The sequence below is a fragment of the Poecilia mexicana genome, unplaced genomic scaffold, assembly GCF_051168715.1.
Source record: "Poecilia mexicana isolate PSO_F unplaced genomic scaffold, ASM5116871v1 scaffold_18, whole genome shotgun sequence".
Taxonomy (NCBI): Eukaryota; Metazoa; Chordata; class Actinopteri; order Cyprinodontiformes; family Poeciliidae; genus Poecilia; species Poecilia mexicana.
This window is the reverse complement of record NW_028263387.1, coordinates 26,297,856-26,314,474: the sequence shown is the minus strand read 5'-3', so window position 1 is coordinate 26,314,474 and position 16,619 is coordinate 26,297,856. Positions and strand designations below refer to the sequence as shown.

General features: G+C 42.7%; 1 protein-coding gene across 1 annotated transcript in view; it reads left to right on the top strand.

Moving 5' to 3' along the window:
• npy2rl (neuropeptide Y receptor Y2, like) overlaps positions 1 to 16,371 on the top strand; it is a 30,642-nt gene extending 14,271 nt beyond the window's left edge. Inside the window, exons 3-5 of the mRNA XM_088015926.1 lie at positions 8,293 to 8,458; positions 14,213 to 14,366; positions 15,650 to 16,371. Of these exons, the coding sequence (XP_087872052.1) occupies positions 8,293 to 8,458; positions 14,213 to 14,366; positions 15,650 to 16,225 (896 nt within the window). The 3' untranslated portion in view covers positions 16,226 to 16,371. The remainder of the gene's footprint in view (positions 1 to 8,292; positions 8,459 to 14,212; positions 14,367 to 15,649) is intronic.
• Positions 16,372 to 16,619: the final 248 nt, after the last annotated feature.

Genomic DNA, 16,619 nt, shown 5'->3' with positions numbered 1-16,619 from the left:
AGTGATTAAATCAATTAAACTGTTAAAATATCAATAAATAAATAAATAAATAACTGTTCCTCCAGGATTTTATGATTGTTTTAGTGGGTTTTGCAATCAAAATGACAGATTTTAAGGTTCCAAATTAGGAATGTTTGTAAGGAATTTTATATTTGTGGTAATGTTTGATAATAAATCTGACTTTTTATTACTTGCTGCATCAGTAACAGTCTCAGGCTGTGGGAGCGGTCACTTAACTCAATGTTTTTTAACAATTTGAGAAACTTTGCAGTAAAACTAGAATAAAATGTGGAGATTTGCTGATTTTGTGTGAATTTTGCAGATTTGTGAAAAACTGAAAGGACTTATAGATGTAATCTGGAGTCTAGAGAGCCACACGAGAAGCTACGGAGGGACAGATTTACAGTTTTCTGGAAGTTTGTTCCAGATTTGCAGTGCCTAGAAGCTGAATGCTACTTCTCCATGTTTGGTTCTGGTTCTGGATGCAGAGCAGAACCAGAACCTGAGAGGTCAGCAGGTCCAGAAGCAGCAGATCTTTAATCTGTTCAGTGATTTCTGAATTGCTAGCAGTAGTTTAAAGTTTCTTCTCTCAGTGAAGAACTGTAGAACCAGGTGGTGTAGAGCCGGGTGGTGTAGAGCTGGGTGGTGTAGAACCGGGTGGTGTAGAGCTGGGTGGTGTAGAGCTGGGTGGTGTAGAGCCGGGTGGTGTAGAACCGGGTGGTGTAGAGCTGGGTGGTGTAGAACCGGGTGGTGTAGAACCGGGTGGTGTAGAGCCGGGTGGTGTAGAGCTGGGTGGTGTAGAACCGGGTGGTGTAGAACCAGGTGGTGTAGAACCAGGTGGTGTAGAACCGGGTGGTGTAGAGCCGGGTGGTGTAGAGCCGGGTGGTGTAGAGCTGGGTGGTGTAGAACCGGGTGGTGTAGAGCTGGGTGGTGTAGAACCGGGTGGTGTAGAGCCGGGTGGTGTAGAGCTGGGTGGTGTAGAACCGGGTGGTGTAGAGCTGGGTGGTGTAGAGCTGGGTGGTGTAGAACCGGGTGATGTAGAACCGGGTGGTGTAGAGCTGGGTGGTGTAGAGCTGGGTGGTGTAGAACCGGGTGATGTAGAACCGGGTGGTGTAGAGCTGGGTGGTGTAGAGCTGGGTGGTGTAGAACCGGGTGATGTAGAACCGGGTGATGTAGAACCGGGTGGTGTAGAACCGGGTGGTGTAGAGCTGGGTGGTGTAGAGCTGGGTGGTGTAGAACCGGGTGATGTAGAACCGGGTGGTGTAGAGCTGGGTGGTGTAGAGCTGGGTGGTGTAGAACCGGGTGATGTAGAACCGGGTGATGTAGAACCGGGTGGTGTAGAACCGGGTGGTGTAGAACCGGGTGGTGTAGAGCTGGGTGGTGTAGAACCAGGTGGTGTCTCTACCCTCCTGGTTCTAGTCAGATCTCCAGCTGCAGCTTCTGGGTCGTTAGTCTGAGCCACTAAACCAGGGGTGGCCAAGTCCAGTCCTCGAGAGCTACCATCCATCCTGCAACTTTCAGATGCATCCCTGCTTCAACACACCTGAATCAAATGAATGGCTCGTTATCAGGCTTTTGTAGAGCTGATCCCGGTCTGTTGGAGTAAGGATACTTCTAAAACTTGCAGGATGGTGGCTCTCGAGGACTGGACTTGGCCACCCCTGCACTAAACCCTGGATGAGTTTCTCTGGTCGGAGACTTTCGTCCTGAAAGTTTCAGTAACATTTCACTGATCCTGATTGCTGCTTCTCCTCGTATGTTTGACATTTATTCAGTCATTGTGCAGCTGAATACTTCCTGTGTTTGTTAAACTCCTTCCTCTTGTGTCTCTCCATGATGTTTTAGGTCAGATTCCAGCTGAATTACAGAAAACTGTAATGTGACTTCTTTAAACATCGTTGCTTCCAGCTGCTTTAAGCCGAGACATGAGACGAGTGGCTCGTCATGTTTGCTTTGTGTCTCCGTCCCCACATCCCGTCCCGCTGCGTAACGCAGCTTCTTCCCTTTTGAAGTATTTTCCCCATGTCTGCGCTGAGCGTGCCGCTCTCTCTCTCTGTCTCTCTTTCTCTCTCTCTGTCTCTCTTTCTCTCTCTCTGTCTCTCTTTCTCTCTTTCTCTCTCTCTGTCTCTCTTTCTCTCTCTCTGTCTCTCTCTTTCTTTCTCTCTCTCTCTTTCTCTCTCTCTTTGTCTCTCTCTCTCGCTCTCTCTCTCTCTCTCTGTCTCTCTCTCTGTGTCTCTCTCTCTCTGTCTCTCTCGCTCTCTCTCTTTCTCTCTCACTCTCTCTCTCTCTCTCTCTGTCTCTCTCTCTGTCTCTCTCTCTCTCTCTGTGTCTCTCTCGCTCTCTCTCTCTCTCTCTCTGTCTCTCTCGCTCTCTCTCTCACTCTCTGTCTCTCTCGCTCTCTCTCTCACTCTCTCTCTCTCTCTCTCTCTCTCTCTCTCTCCGTCAGAGTCGTCTGAGGAAACCAGAATGTCATCTTTTCTGGCCGAGTGAACAAACCGTAATGGAGAAGAAGTGGCAGACGTCCATTTTGTACTTTTTCAGCACTTCTTGCATAATGAGAAAAGGCAACAATGCTGCTGAGAGGTACATAATGTGAACGAGGCCGTGAGCCTTTTGTGCCACAGGCCCGGTTTCAGAGGACGATCCCAGAAGTGGGGCTGAAGCAACGACTGCAGGGTTGAGTTTGAAATGGAAATCAGTCCAGTGCAAGGCTGTCAAATGAACCTGAACAAATGATGCCATTTCACCTGCTATCACAAGGCTGAGGTATTAAAACTTTCTTTTTCTTTTGAGAGCTGAATAGGAAGGAGGAAAAAGGAGGCGTTTGAAAAGCAGCAGCACTAGAGGCAACATCTGAAGGAATGAAGGGAGAAATACGACTCAGTGAAAGTCAACAACTGCTTTACAGACTGGAGTCATCTGAGGCTCTGCACAGAAAACGGTTGATTTAGCAGATCGTTCGCCCGTCCAGGCCTGTTTTTGTAAAAAGACTGAAAAGTTTGAAATGACGTGTAGGAAGCTTCTGCTCTGGAAACGCTGCCTCCTCAGGAGAACTAACTCGTTTTTTAACCTGTGAAAATCTGCTGATGCACGTTTGAAAAGTTTAACCTTTAATGTTTCTGTTTATCTATGAGGCGTATATTTAGCACCCCGATAACTAAGGCAGACGGATCCCAGCACTTTGTTTCTGACCCTCAGATCTGCTCTTCCTTAAAACAAGGATCAACTTCTGGAGTAAATCTGTCCAGCCCAGCATTTGGCATTTTATCAAATTATAAGAATGATGGAGGATGAAGGAGACTTGTTTGGGTTTGGCTCAGTGATGAAACTAGGTCTTCCTGCTGGGACTTTGATTTGAGCTCAGCTTGTGTTTTTGAGTTTTTCTCAGTTTATTTGGTGGCAGGTTGGATTCTTTTGAACTGCTGCCGTTTGATGTTGCTGGTTCTGTTTTGGAGATTTCAGCTCATGCAGCCCCAAATATTCATCTGATTTGTTTGTTCAGCTTGTGGAGAAATTGACGTGAAGAGTCCCTTCCTGCCGTCCTCTGTGGAAGTAAACACGCCGTTAGAGGAGCTTTCTGTCAGCCAGACACGCAACTTGATTTGTTGTTGCTGCTAAAAGTTTCTGGATGAAGCTGAAGGAACAACATGCTCCTTCTGATCTACTTTTATTTGAGAGTCTTGGTTTTTCTTTTCAGCTGAAGGTTAAATAAGGAACATGAAACAGAGAGAGAGAGAAAGGTTCACGTATTCAAAAGATTCCTTTCTGTCATGACTAAGGAAGCCTGGACACAGAGTTGATGCTTCTTTTTCTTTAAATCAATAAAAGTTTTGCATTTATAGTCGACATCTGCTGCTGCTGCTTCCTCCTGTACTGTAACGCACACTGCCTGGCAAAAAGAGTCAAACATTTTGATTATTACATCCTTTGTTGTGACAATTTCACAACGATTTTTCCGCCCAGAGTTGCAGCAATCTTTCACAAAGCTCTTGTGCTGGATTGTTACTCCTGGAGTAATTTTCGGTAGTTTGGTGGCTCCTGGGAAGGTTGAATGTTTTCTTTATTTGTAGATAAAGGCTCTCAGAGTTGGTCAGTCGAGTCCAAATCTTCAAAAATCGTAGTGTAACTTTTTCCATCCTGATAAAAAATGTTTCTGTCCTTCTTCTTTGTGATTTTTTCAATTTTATTTTATGAAGTAGAACCAAAACATGTAATATCAGGTTAGTTTGGATCTCCTGTGTAAAGTTTTTCCTGATACTACAATTGATTTAGTTTGAAAAATACAAGTGAGCCAAAAAATGCAAAACCAGAAAATACCTTTTCTCCACCTAATTTCAGTTGCTAGTTATAAACGTAAAATGTGTTTCCTCATAAGGTGTTTGTGTTATTAGGCTGATTTGTCCTCCTCATCCTGGTTTGTCTTTTCTAATTTCTTGGTTTCTCTCCTCCTGCTGTTTCCATCAGTCTTCGCCTCGAGGCGCCGCATTAAAAACAGGGGAAGCCAAACTGCAGCCGACTCGGTGCAGAGCTTCGGTTCTGGTCTAATCCGCCCTGACAGAATGCGCTTATCGAAAACTTAGTCATCTAAAGTCCTTGTGTTCTGCAGGGTTTGACCCGACCCGCCTTGTGGAGAAGCGGTTTCACTGGACCTTCTGAACCGCAGATTTAATGTCTCGTCAGAGGAAAAGTTCAGCTGAACGAGTCCTGATGCTGTGAATCTGTAGCGTCTTCAGAAACATCTGTTTCTGTTTGTTTGTGCCTTTAAATGCTGAATTTACTTTGGACCAGACGTCGTATGTTTTCAGTTTACAGCAGCGTTTTTCAACCTTTTTTGAGCCAAGGTACATTGTTTTAATTGAAATAATCTCGAGGCACACCACCAACCAAAAATGTAACCAAAGATACTCTGACTATATATTACATATATAGTCATTCTGATCAAAGTGTCTTGAATAGGAATCAAATAAACACAAAAATTTATTTTGATCATATTTTACATTTCTTATTTCAAATTGCACTTAACATGTCCACTTCAAAAATACACCTGAACACCCACAACACTGTCCTGTGTGATGCATGAATGTAGTAACCAATTACCGTATTTTCCGGACTATGAGCGCACCACGCTATAAACCGTATGTTAAAATTTTTTGAAAGCCCCCCTGGAAACTTACAGAAACGTACATACATCAGCCGCACCGGGCTGCAGGCCGCTGGTATCTCTGCTGCTCTCTGTTTCCCATAAGGACCCAGCAGAGGGCAGCAGAGAGCTGCGTCCTAATGACTGCTGGATATGACACAGTTCTCCGTCTCCAAATCCGGTTTTGTTCACGCCGAGTTTACGTGCAGCGGCTTTATTTCCCTCCTGTGCTGCCAGATCGACAGCCCTCAACTTAAAAGCTGCATCATATGAGTTTGAAAACATTTCTCTGTCGTGCGTGCTGCTAGCATGTGGTTGTTCTAAATGAAAATTAGTGCGTTCTGTGATTTACAATTTTGACTTCCAATGATTCACTTCCTGCTAGAGAGCCCCCTGGTGGTTGAAGAAAAATCCACAGAAAAGCTGCACCGGGCTACAATCCGCATGGTTCAAAGTTTAGGAAAAAGTAGCAGCTCACAGACGTCCACATCTTTAAAAACGTCTCATGAATGAAACTCTGTGAAGCTGAATGAATAGAGCAGCACTTTGCACCAATCTGATGGTTTAATCACCTAAATAACAGATAAATAAAACAATATCTGTGTTGCTTTCAGATTGAAAATGTTTATTTTGTCAATTATATGTGTTTTGATTAAAATATGATCGATTGCAATTAATTACAGATTCTGCAATTAACTCCATTACTACAAAGTCCAGTCTCACTGTCTCCAACACTGGACGAAGACACGGAGACAAATGGACAGGATGGACTTCAGGACCAGTGGTGAATTAAAACTCGGAGCGCTCAGCTGTTGTCTCCATAGCAACACTGATTCAGACTCATTTAAATGAGTTTTTGTCTTGTTCGCTTCGTCTTCCAGCTAATCTTTTTGCTTCCCAGTATCGGGATTATTTTAAAACATATCCAAGAGGATTACTTTCATGGCTTAAAACATAAGAGCAGCGTATGGACTGGACCGCTGGACCGGGCTGCACTCAGTTACAGGAACTGAGGAAAATCTGAAGTTTGCATCATTGAGTCATGATTGTTGGTTTGGGCTGCAGATGATGTTTGGCTTCATGGGGGCTTCAGAGGTCATGTGACCTGCTGTCTCTGGGCAGATGGTGTCACGGTTCCCCGGCCGAGTCGGGCTGGACTCTGAGGCCCGGTTCTGCCTCTGCGCGTCCTCAGCTGACTCAACAATAATCTCTGGATCGTGACATAAGAGCAGGCCTGAAGGAGCGTCATGATAAATAAAGATCAGGGGGGAAATAATTTGGGATTTAAAAGCACAACAGACAAATTAAACCTGATGTGGAATAAAACCACATCAGCTTAAAGGATTTGGCTGTTTTCACTTTGCCTGTTTGGAAATAACAGGAAGCTGCTTTGTTTTTTTTTTTTGTGGTGATTTGGGTCCATTTCAGTTACATTCCTGTTCAAACATTTAAAGTTACGCTGTGACATACTATATTCACATTAAAATAAAAATGTTGCGTCATCCGACTCACACTTCTTCCTCTTCATGGAGGCTCATAAATCTTTAACGAGCGTTTCTATTTATCTGAAAAATGAGTCTGCGTCTCTGATTTAAGCGCTTGAGAAATGATTCGTTTGGCTTGTTGAGCTGTGTTGGCCTCGTTGTTACCAGTTTGCGTTGCGATCAGAGCAATCATCCTCGCCCAGCTGAAACGATTAATTATCCGCCATGAAGGAAAGATGCAAATCCCAGAGAGGTCTGGTGGAGGATTGATGCTCAGCGACTTCTGCTGCTCATTCAGAAAACATTAAGTGGAGGAGGATGAGAGACGTTTCTAATGACGGCAAGATGAGCTACTTCAGAGCAGAATGTCTGATTATGCTTTGTAAACTATTTAGATATCTGATCCTTCCCAAATCAGACAGAATTAGACAAATGGCTGCTAGCCGGCCTGTTTGTCCATTGAGCTTTGCTCGAAGAGCTGCATCAAATCCATGAAGGCAGTAGTAGCATCCAGAGGCTAATAAAGATACTTTTACACTGCAGTAGAAAACATTTCTGACAGCCGTTCAGACTGCAGTAAGAATCCTAAAAGGTAAAGTTCATGACAATAGATGCATACTGAACCAGTGATACTATCTGAATGAATAAATGTGACTGAGCTGCTTTTCTGCTCCTGGTTTCATCACTGGAGCAGCAACGTTTTCTGATTTGTTCATTATTTTGTTGGTTGATTCCATGTTTGGACATTTACTCTCTGGTTTTGGATGCTGGAAGGATTTTTCCTCTTACATTTTTACTTTTGGATGTTTGTTGTGATGTGTAACCGTGGCAACACGGCATTGTTTTTACAACTGGGAGCAGCTAATTAGGTTCTCAACAGCTTAGATAATACCCAAAATACAGCCCTGGATCTCAGAGGAGTTAAAATGAGGCTTCAGCAGGAAAACAGAACATTTCCTTTACTCCAGAGTCTCTGCCAGGTTTTCTAACCATAAGACCAGATGGAGACTTGAAGAGGAGCAGCAAAAACAAATGAGGTGGATTAGCAGAGCTTGAGAACAAATGATGGTGGCATCCAGGAGCATCGTCTCTGCTGAATGGATATTGAGCTGTTATCATGTCAAGAGCCAGAGACTGTTGCACAGCAAGTCTTCAGTCAGAGGTTACTTCAGATTCACTGTAGGACTGACTGCTACTGGAGAGTTTTCCTGCATCACCAGAACGACTGGAGGATGATACGTGGATGATATCAGATATTTTTTAGCCTAAAATATGTCAGAATTGAATTTTCTGACAAAAACATCAGTGTTATCCAAATCTAATGAAATGTAATCTTTCCTTATGATTATTTTAGCTGCATTAACATCAGAACCGACCCGTTGAGCCAGCAGAACCGACCCGTTGGGCCACCAGTAAGACACCTGGAGGAATGATGATCTGAGCTGGTCCAGCAGCAGTGAACTCGTCTGAAGTTCTGCAGAGTTAAATATGAGTCTGTTTACCAAACCGGGTCAACAGAACTATGATCACAGCAGCAGATCCACAACAGACTGACTGAAAGAGAAAAGATCGAGATGCCATGTTGACCTAGTCAAAGTCCAGATCCTGTGGTTCTGTGCTGTTTTTGTGACTGAACTAACGGTGGACCTGTGTGTTCTGGTCCTGCAGCCGACCTGCTGGTCAACACGCTGTGCCTGCCCTTCACGCTGGTCTACACGCTGCAGGGCGAGTGGAAGTTCGGCAGCACGCTCTGCTTCCTGCTGCCCTACGCCCAGGTCCTCGCCGTGCACGTCTCCACGGTGACGCTCAACGTCATCGCCCTGGACCGCCACAGGTGGGTGGAGCTTAGCATCAGTCAGACGTCGTCGTCTGCTTTGGTTTTAAAATGATTCTTCAAACCTTTATGCCTAATTCAGACCTAAAAACATCCAAAGGTTCATTGATTTTAGATCAATTATCTAAAATCATGGAGTGAATTCTCCGTCGTCTCACAGATCAGATGATCGGAATAAAATCCACTTTTTGAAAATACCTTATGTCTTTTGTAGAAAAGAAAATAATGATTTTTTTTTAATCTAGAAAATTATATTAAAATCTGATCTGGTATGAAATATAGATACATTTATTTTCAGAATTTTACTTTTAATAATAATTTTAAGTTATTTTTCATTTTAAAAACAGAGCTGAAACATAAATATTTTGAATTTCTTCGTTTTTCCTGGTTTCCTGGTTGTCGCCTGCATTCCTTCGCCTGATTGGCTGAACTCTGGTCACCATAATAAATTATTCAGAACAGCAGGAAACCTGGAAACATATTTTACTCATTTTGACTTAAAAATCTGAACAAGATCTGATTTTCATAATTTAAATCTGTTCTACCTTACGGAGGATTTCGACCTGCCGGACATGTGGAGCGCTGCAGGCTACATGATTTGCATCCAGAGTTAAATTTTAATCCTGGAAACAGCAAAGGATTAAACTTTAAACACTGTTATATTACATTTAGTCCATTGAGATTCTCCTGAGGGCCTCGGCGGTGTCATGACGAGTTTTCTTCTCTTCTTTCTGGTCGGGAGAAATCCCTGGTGTTCCTGTTTCTGAGTCAGGCCTTACTTACATTTTTATGAGATATATGCATATTATTCTTTGTTTTCTTTTGTTTTTTCACATATTTCTTCTTTTCATCTTGTATGATTTGCTAGTTTTACTTTTCTCCATTTCCTTGCTGTGATTCCAGTTTATTTTGAACATAACCACAAATAAAAGTTTTATTAATAAGCATGTAGGCTGAGAAAATGGACAGATATTGGCAGAGATTCAACCAGTAAATGAAAATCCTGCTAGATGTAATCTGAAGTTTACTCAAATTACATCTAGTAAACTGAATGTTTTCAGTTTCAAAAAACTGAAAACATTCAGTTTTTTGCAGTTTTGAGTTCTGCTCAATAAAAGTGGCGGTTCTGAAGGGTTTAGTCTCACATCCATTACATTTCTTATGTTTTTAAATCTCCATCATCAGTTATAACCAGATTTACATGCATTGCATTAAAACACAACTTCTTGCTTTTCTAGGAAACTATGAGAATTAAAAGTATTTGTATTCTGAGTAACTTGAGACATATTTTTGTTTTATATTTTACTTTCTTCATCTGGCAGAATTGCCTTTTAAGGGGCATAATGGGTAAAAAGAGAAGTAATTTAACTTAATTAAGTTGGTTTGGCTGTTTTTAACACAAAGCTATGAGTTCTGTTTTATTGGATTGAGAAATAAAAACATTCTAGTTCTATTTAATTTGAGCCTGTATTTAGTGTGGCTGCTTGTTTGGAAGAAAAATGCTTTGAACTGAATAATGGATTCGGTTTAGTTGGCTGGGACTTTGTTCGTTCCCAGCGATGCTACAGAAAGTTCACCAGCTGGCCCAGAATCGCTTCAGGAAAACATAAAAATGCTGCTGATGCACAGCCCATTAACTTTCTCTAATTCTTAATCAAAACATATTTTAACGATTTGCGTTCAGAATGATTTAAATCTGTCCAAAAATGGAAGCTTTTCTCTTGTGTGACCATATGCTGTGGATGTCCAGCACCTGCTCCACCAGCCGAATCGTTTCTGTTGAGCTTTAAACCGTTTCCAGCTCCGGAGGCCAGAGGAAACTTTTAATCTCACCTTTGCACAGGTTAAACTCTGGCCACTGCTCAGGTGTTGTCGCGCGTTTGTGCTTCGGCTTTGGCTCCAAAGGGAGCGGCGCTAGCTTTTAATCCTCAGCAAACAGATGGCTGCCAGAAGACCGCAGAGGTGCACTTGGCTGACGAACTGTTCACCGAATATAAATAAAAAGACAGACAGAAAAAGAGCGGCGGAGACGATTACGACTCCGGGTGTTAATCTTTACTGCTCTCTGGAGGCAACAACTAAAAACCAGGACAACAAAGTCAGTTTGTCTTTGTTTCACCTCCAAAATAAGCAGCAGCCGGACACGTTTACTGAAGTGTTCAGGCTTTGATTTTGTTGCCTTTAGATCCAGTCCAACAGTTTAATAATTTAATGACTGGAAATTCTTGAGCATTTTCACAGAATAAGACTTTGTCACCTCAGGCTAAAAGACTTTCTGATGGCCTTGAATTGATCCAGTTAGGCTGTTAATCAGGCAGATTAAACGAGTTTTCTCAGTCAGGCGGTTAATTAGCCATCAGAGGGAGGAGCTGCCATGTTGGCTTCACTTTACCTGCTGCACTCTCTCTCTCTCTCGCCTTGGGTGACGGCATAACCAGGGTTGTTGTTGGATTTCTTCCCAAATTACCGACAGAAAACTCAAACTGGGACGAAATGTTTTGTTTTCTCACTTTGTGGGATTTTAAATGATTGTGTCAGCAGTTGGTTCTGAGTAATGTGACAAAGAGGCTGATTGAGTGAAATGACCTGAAAGATCGCTGGGAATCGTTTACTTAAATGTATCTGCTTGACATTATTTTGTCAAAATAAAGTATATTAAAGCAGCAAATGTTGAAGTTTGTTCCTGCTTTAGACTTCTGCAGCATTGTGATGAAGTGATCTAATGGATTTAATTTGTTTTTGCTTTCTGACCCATTTAAATATGACAGATTATAAAAATATACCAAACAGAAACAAGATTCAGCTCTGATTTCATTTAATAAGCCAAAATCAACCAGGACTTATATGAAAAACTCAAATCTAAAAACTAATTTTTAAGTTTCCTGAGATTGGGGCGTCATTTGGGCCTTTTAAAGATCTTTTAGCCTACTTCGTGTTGTCAGACAGGTACTATTAAAGAGATCTGATCTTGAAATTGTTTATGTTTCAATAAGGAGCAGTGGTGAGAACGTGAACCAAAATGTTAGCTGCATTAACCGTAAAGCACTAATCATAAATATTAGTTCTGCTAAAGCTGAAGCGAAACACAGTATTTAGTAGAAGCTAAAGCTAAATTGCTAACTTCAATTAATATCTGCTATAGAAAACCTACAAACCTCGAGCACCAATTTAATTTTGTTCTGTTCTTCTTTACTGTCCAGTTAATTGGGGAAGAGGAGAGAAAAGATGAGGACATACTTCAAAATAAGAGCATAAGTAGAAATGGAATAAATCTAAACTGACAACTAAAACTTCAACAATGATGTCGAACTTTTACAAAAACAGCCAAGTAATTGAGAGGTTTTCAAATTTATCTGTTAAAATTATTTTAGAGGAAATGAAGTGCGCTTTTCAAAGCTAGCAAAATCACTAAATGAAAAATTAGCGCTGCTATTAGCGCATTAGCAGAAAGAAGCACCACTGCAAAAGAAGAAGCTTTTACTTATCACAGGATGATTTTGGAGTCTTTGTCCCTTTTATGAATGAATGAATTTATTAATTATCACTTACATTAGTACAAAAATTCAAAAACAACAGGGGTAGAAAAAATGTCCCTGTTATTTGACAGTTCAGGTCGTTGTCATGGTTACGGTTCAGGTCGTTGTCATGGTTACGGTTCAGGTCGTTGTCATGGTTACCCTTCAGGTCGTTGTCCTGGTGAATTGAGACCCGGCCAGTCTTGATGTTTTCCAGTTGTTAACATGTTTTTCTTCCAGGATTGTTCTTTAATTTATAACTTATAAAAATACCAAACTGTTAATCCAAGCAGGCATCAATTCACTGAAATGCGTCCAATCGTCTTCCCATTACCGAATTTCCTGTTGGTTTTCCATTACATGTCATGGAGTCACGATTCCAGCTGTGGGTGGAATTGAGTTGCATTAAAGTCCTTCATTAGCTTTTCACCTGCACCTCTTCCTCTGCTCTTTATGTATGCATCAGAGTCCCAACCTTTCGCAGAAACGCTGGCAGTGAGTGACTTAGCATTCCTGATGAGGCTGCAGCTGGAATCACAACATCAGCTCCGACCTGCAGCTCTGGCTCAATATAATGATATAATAATATTTTTTTAATAGTTGAGCTTCATTAGTTTTCCCAAGTTGGTGATAATTGGAGTCTGCAGGACGATCTGAGCTTAAGTGGAAGGGGTTTTGGCTGAATGAGGAAAAATGTTAAATTTAGAGATTAAAGTTGATATTTTGGAATAGCCTTGGAGAACCTTATTATAGATGTGACTGTTACTGTTGGTAGTCATATAAAATACCTTCTAACCAGACTAATGATCTTTTGGCAAAATTAAAGTTTCAATGAGTCACAAAAAGCTGATTAACTGACTGAACACTAACTATCCCCAAAAAACACTGCCAACTGGACTCCTCTAAAATTGGGTTGAGAACCGTCCAACACAAAACTAAAAACTGGAAGGAAAGAGGGGAACCATTTTCTTACTAACTCTGTGATCGGTGATCAGTAATCGATTTCCTCAGGTGTCTTTAACCTCCTTTATCTGCTGAATGAAAGTCTGTAAAGACGTGAAAATTCACATTTTCAACCACCACATATTTCTTCCACTCATCATCTAAGAATGGCTTTGATAGGAGTTACGGCTTTTACACTGTGACTGAGGTTCGAACTTTGAAAACAACTGCACCAGAAAAGGCAGAAGTCTCCATGGCAACCAGTGACTCAGCAGCTGGAGTCTGCTTCTTCTGGAACAGCCTTGCTGATGGTTCGCGGGCGCCCCTAGTGGTTCGCGAGGTACTGCATGTAAACGACCGTTTATTTGCCGTGACGTCAGCTCAAAGCGCGACGCTACAGCTAGCTTACCAAAGGATTGTATTAAAAAAATAATTATGGATAAATGGCTTAAACCAGTCACTCAAAAGAAAAACTGAAGACACCGGTGGAAAGAAAACAACGGCAGAAATATTTATATGATCAGAGGAAGCTGAGTCAGACCTGCTGTACTGAAACTAGTCTCAGTTGGTGAGAACTGATCTGATTTTTAGGAGTTTGCTCGCTAATGATGCTCTGCTTGCACGTCAACAGCTACTGTTATTTTTATTTAATTAGAAATTATTTGATTGGCAAATAAATACCTTAGGTAGAAATGGGTGGATCATTTTTAGTTCAAAAGATGATTTTTATTGCTGCCAAATCAAGTCAAGTCTATTTTTATTTAATTGTGTTTCTAAATTACAAGTAGCCATAAAATGTTATTACTGCACACAACCCTTGGAAATAAAGAACTTATTTTTTGCTTCCATGTACTTGACATCATTGAAATCTTAGAATCCATATTTTTAATTTCAGGTTTTGTGGTTCTGAGTGTTTGTTGAAAGGGTTTAGATTGTGGAACATGAAGAAAGTTGATGTTCCGTCATTTTGATCTGACATCTTCTGGTCTTCGTTGTGCTTTAAATAAAACCACACAGTGAGTTGTGCAGCTGTTCCTGGATTATAAAACCGCTGGGATGCATTTTAAATAACAAACTGCTCCCACAGAGACATCAGCCTGAATAATCCATACCGCTTTTGCTGCTGCTCTCCCGGTGCGGGCCGGAGGTTAAGTGGCAACATTACAAGGGCGAAGCGCTTTCCTGCTGCTTGTTCATGAAATTCCTATCAGCTTCAGCATCCATTATTAATCTGAGGCCATCATTAGTGTCAGTGTGTGTTTTACAAGCTGGACTCAGCCCTGTGTGTGTGTTTCAGGTGCATCGTGTACCACCTGGAGACCAGGATGAGGAAGGATGTGTGCTTCGGGGTGATAGCGCTGACCTGGGTGCTGAGCGCCGTGCTGGCCAGCCCCATGGCCATCTTCAGAGAGTACGGCTCGTTTGTGCTGGACCCGGGCCACACCTTACAGGTACCGTCAGCCCAGGAGGGCAGAGGGTTCACCCAGTAAACTGTAGCCGTACAAGAAAAGACTCAGGCTCTGAGTAACTGATCAAATCATTTAATGTTTAAAAATTACATCATCAGACAGACCAACATATAAGACAAGCGTGTAACAAAAAACATTACAAAATCAGGGAAAAGAAAATGTTTCCAAATCAGTTTCTATCAATAAAAAAGTTAAGAAACTTTAACAAAAACTGCAGCTGTGTGTCTGTGTGGTGAGTTTTTGGTTAAAACATGTTTGTTCTTCATTCAAAGGGTAGAAAATCCAGTAATTTAACTCAAGTAAGAGCAGAAATACTTCAGAGTTAAATGACTCAAGTAAAAGAAAAAGGTGCAGCGTAGTAAGAATACTCCTAAAAGTAAATAACAAAAGTTACTGAAGTAAATGTAATTGAGTAAATTTAACTAGTTACTATCCAACTCTGCCAGTGATTCCCCTCACACACACACACACACACACACACACACACACACACACACACACACACACACACACACACACACACACACCCACACACACACACACACACACACACGCTTAAGCAGCAAACATTTCCCCTCAATCCTGTGCTTTGATCCTGCTGCTCCTTCTCTTCCTCCGTTTCTCCCTTTCTGACTTTTTCTCCTCTTCCCAGCTGCTGCCTCCTTTTCTCTCGCTTTTATCTTTTTTACCGTGGATTTCTGCACTTAGCGTAATTCCTGCACCTGGATGCTGCAGAGCATCACTTTTTCACGTTTTCCTTTCATCTTCCTGGAAAAAGGAACTGCCGTGTGTCACTTTCCTCATCAAAGTGTGAAATATGTAACGATCGTAGCAGCTGCACAGAGCGGCTTGATTAGGAATGAGAATCATTTCTGTGGTCTCTGTCAAACCTTCATTTCTGGATATTCTCCTGCCAAACAGACGGATATTCTTTGGTTTTCATCTACAGTTATCAACACTTTTTGAACATCTTTTATGCTTTTAATACTCAGATATTTGTTAAAAATGTCTCTGCTGGTTTTCACTGAAACAAAGTGACACAGATCAGGGACACAAGCCTGTTAGGCTTAGAGGGAACTTTAAAACTTTTCTAATTTTTTTTACCATTGTTTACTACAAGTATACAGAAGTTCACCAAAGATTTAAAAAACCTAGAATGTCCAAATGATGTCAAATGAAGTGTTTTGCTTCTCCAGACTTTGCTACAGATGTTTCCTGTTTGTCTTTGAACCTTCTGAACTGAACGTGTGGTTCTGTTTCCTCAGTTCTGTCGGGAGAAGTGGCCCGGTAAAGGAACGGACGGCACGCTCTACAGCATCTCCATGCTGATCCTGCAGTACTTCCTGCCGCTGTCCATCATCTCCTTCGCCTACGCCCGCATCTGGTCCAAGCTGCGCGGCCACGTCAGCCCGGCGGAGAGCGGCGTCAACAGCAGCGCCAGCTCCGAGCGACACCGCCGCCGCCGCAAGACCACCAAGATGCTGGTGACCATGGTGGTGGTGTTCGCCGTCTGCTGGCTGCCCATCCACGCCTTCCAGCTGGCCACCGACATCGACAGCTCCGTGCTGGACATGCGCGACTACCGCCTGCTCTACACCATCTTCCACGTCATCGCCATGTGCTCCACCTTCGCCAACCCGCTGCTGTACGGCTGGATGAACCGCAACTACCGCGCCGCCTTCCTCGCCGTCTTTAAGTGTCGCAGGGACCGCGGGCGGGGCGGCCGGCTGGACAGCATCCACCCCGTCGGCAGCGGGGCAGCCGGCGCGGCGAGGGCCAAGAAGATCGTCCTGGAGACGCAGGACCCGGTCTCCACGCACCTGAACGCCACCGACGTGTGACGACCGCTCGCTGGAAGACGGAGGAGAAACGGAGGGAGATGATGGAGGGAGTTCCTCAAGCCGGGGAGGACGAGGGATTAGAAGATTTTATTATCCAGAGACAGAGGAGGACATGGAAATGATGGAGGATTAGAGAGACAGAAGAACAGAGAGTGAATGAATGACTCCGAGTTGTGGAACAACTGAAGCGGCGTCTCTTTGAAGACGTGACCTCGACGTGATGGAGAACTCCCAAACGAGGAAGAGGAGGAGGAGGAGGAGGCGTCCTCTGGGGCGTCGGTTCAAGTCAAATTCATCTCCATCAGACAAGATCATGAGTGAAACAGTTCAGCTTGGTGATGCATTCTGGGAACAGGGCTGAACTCTCCCTGTGAAGCATTCATTTAACCTCGAG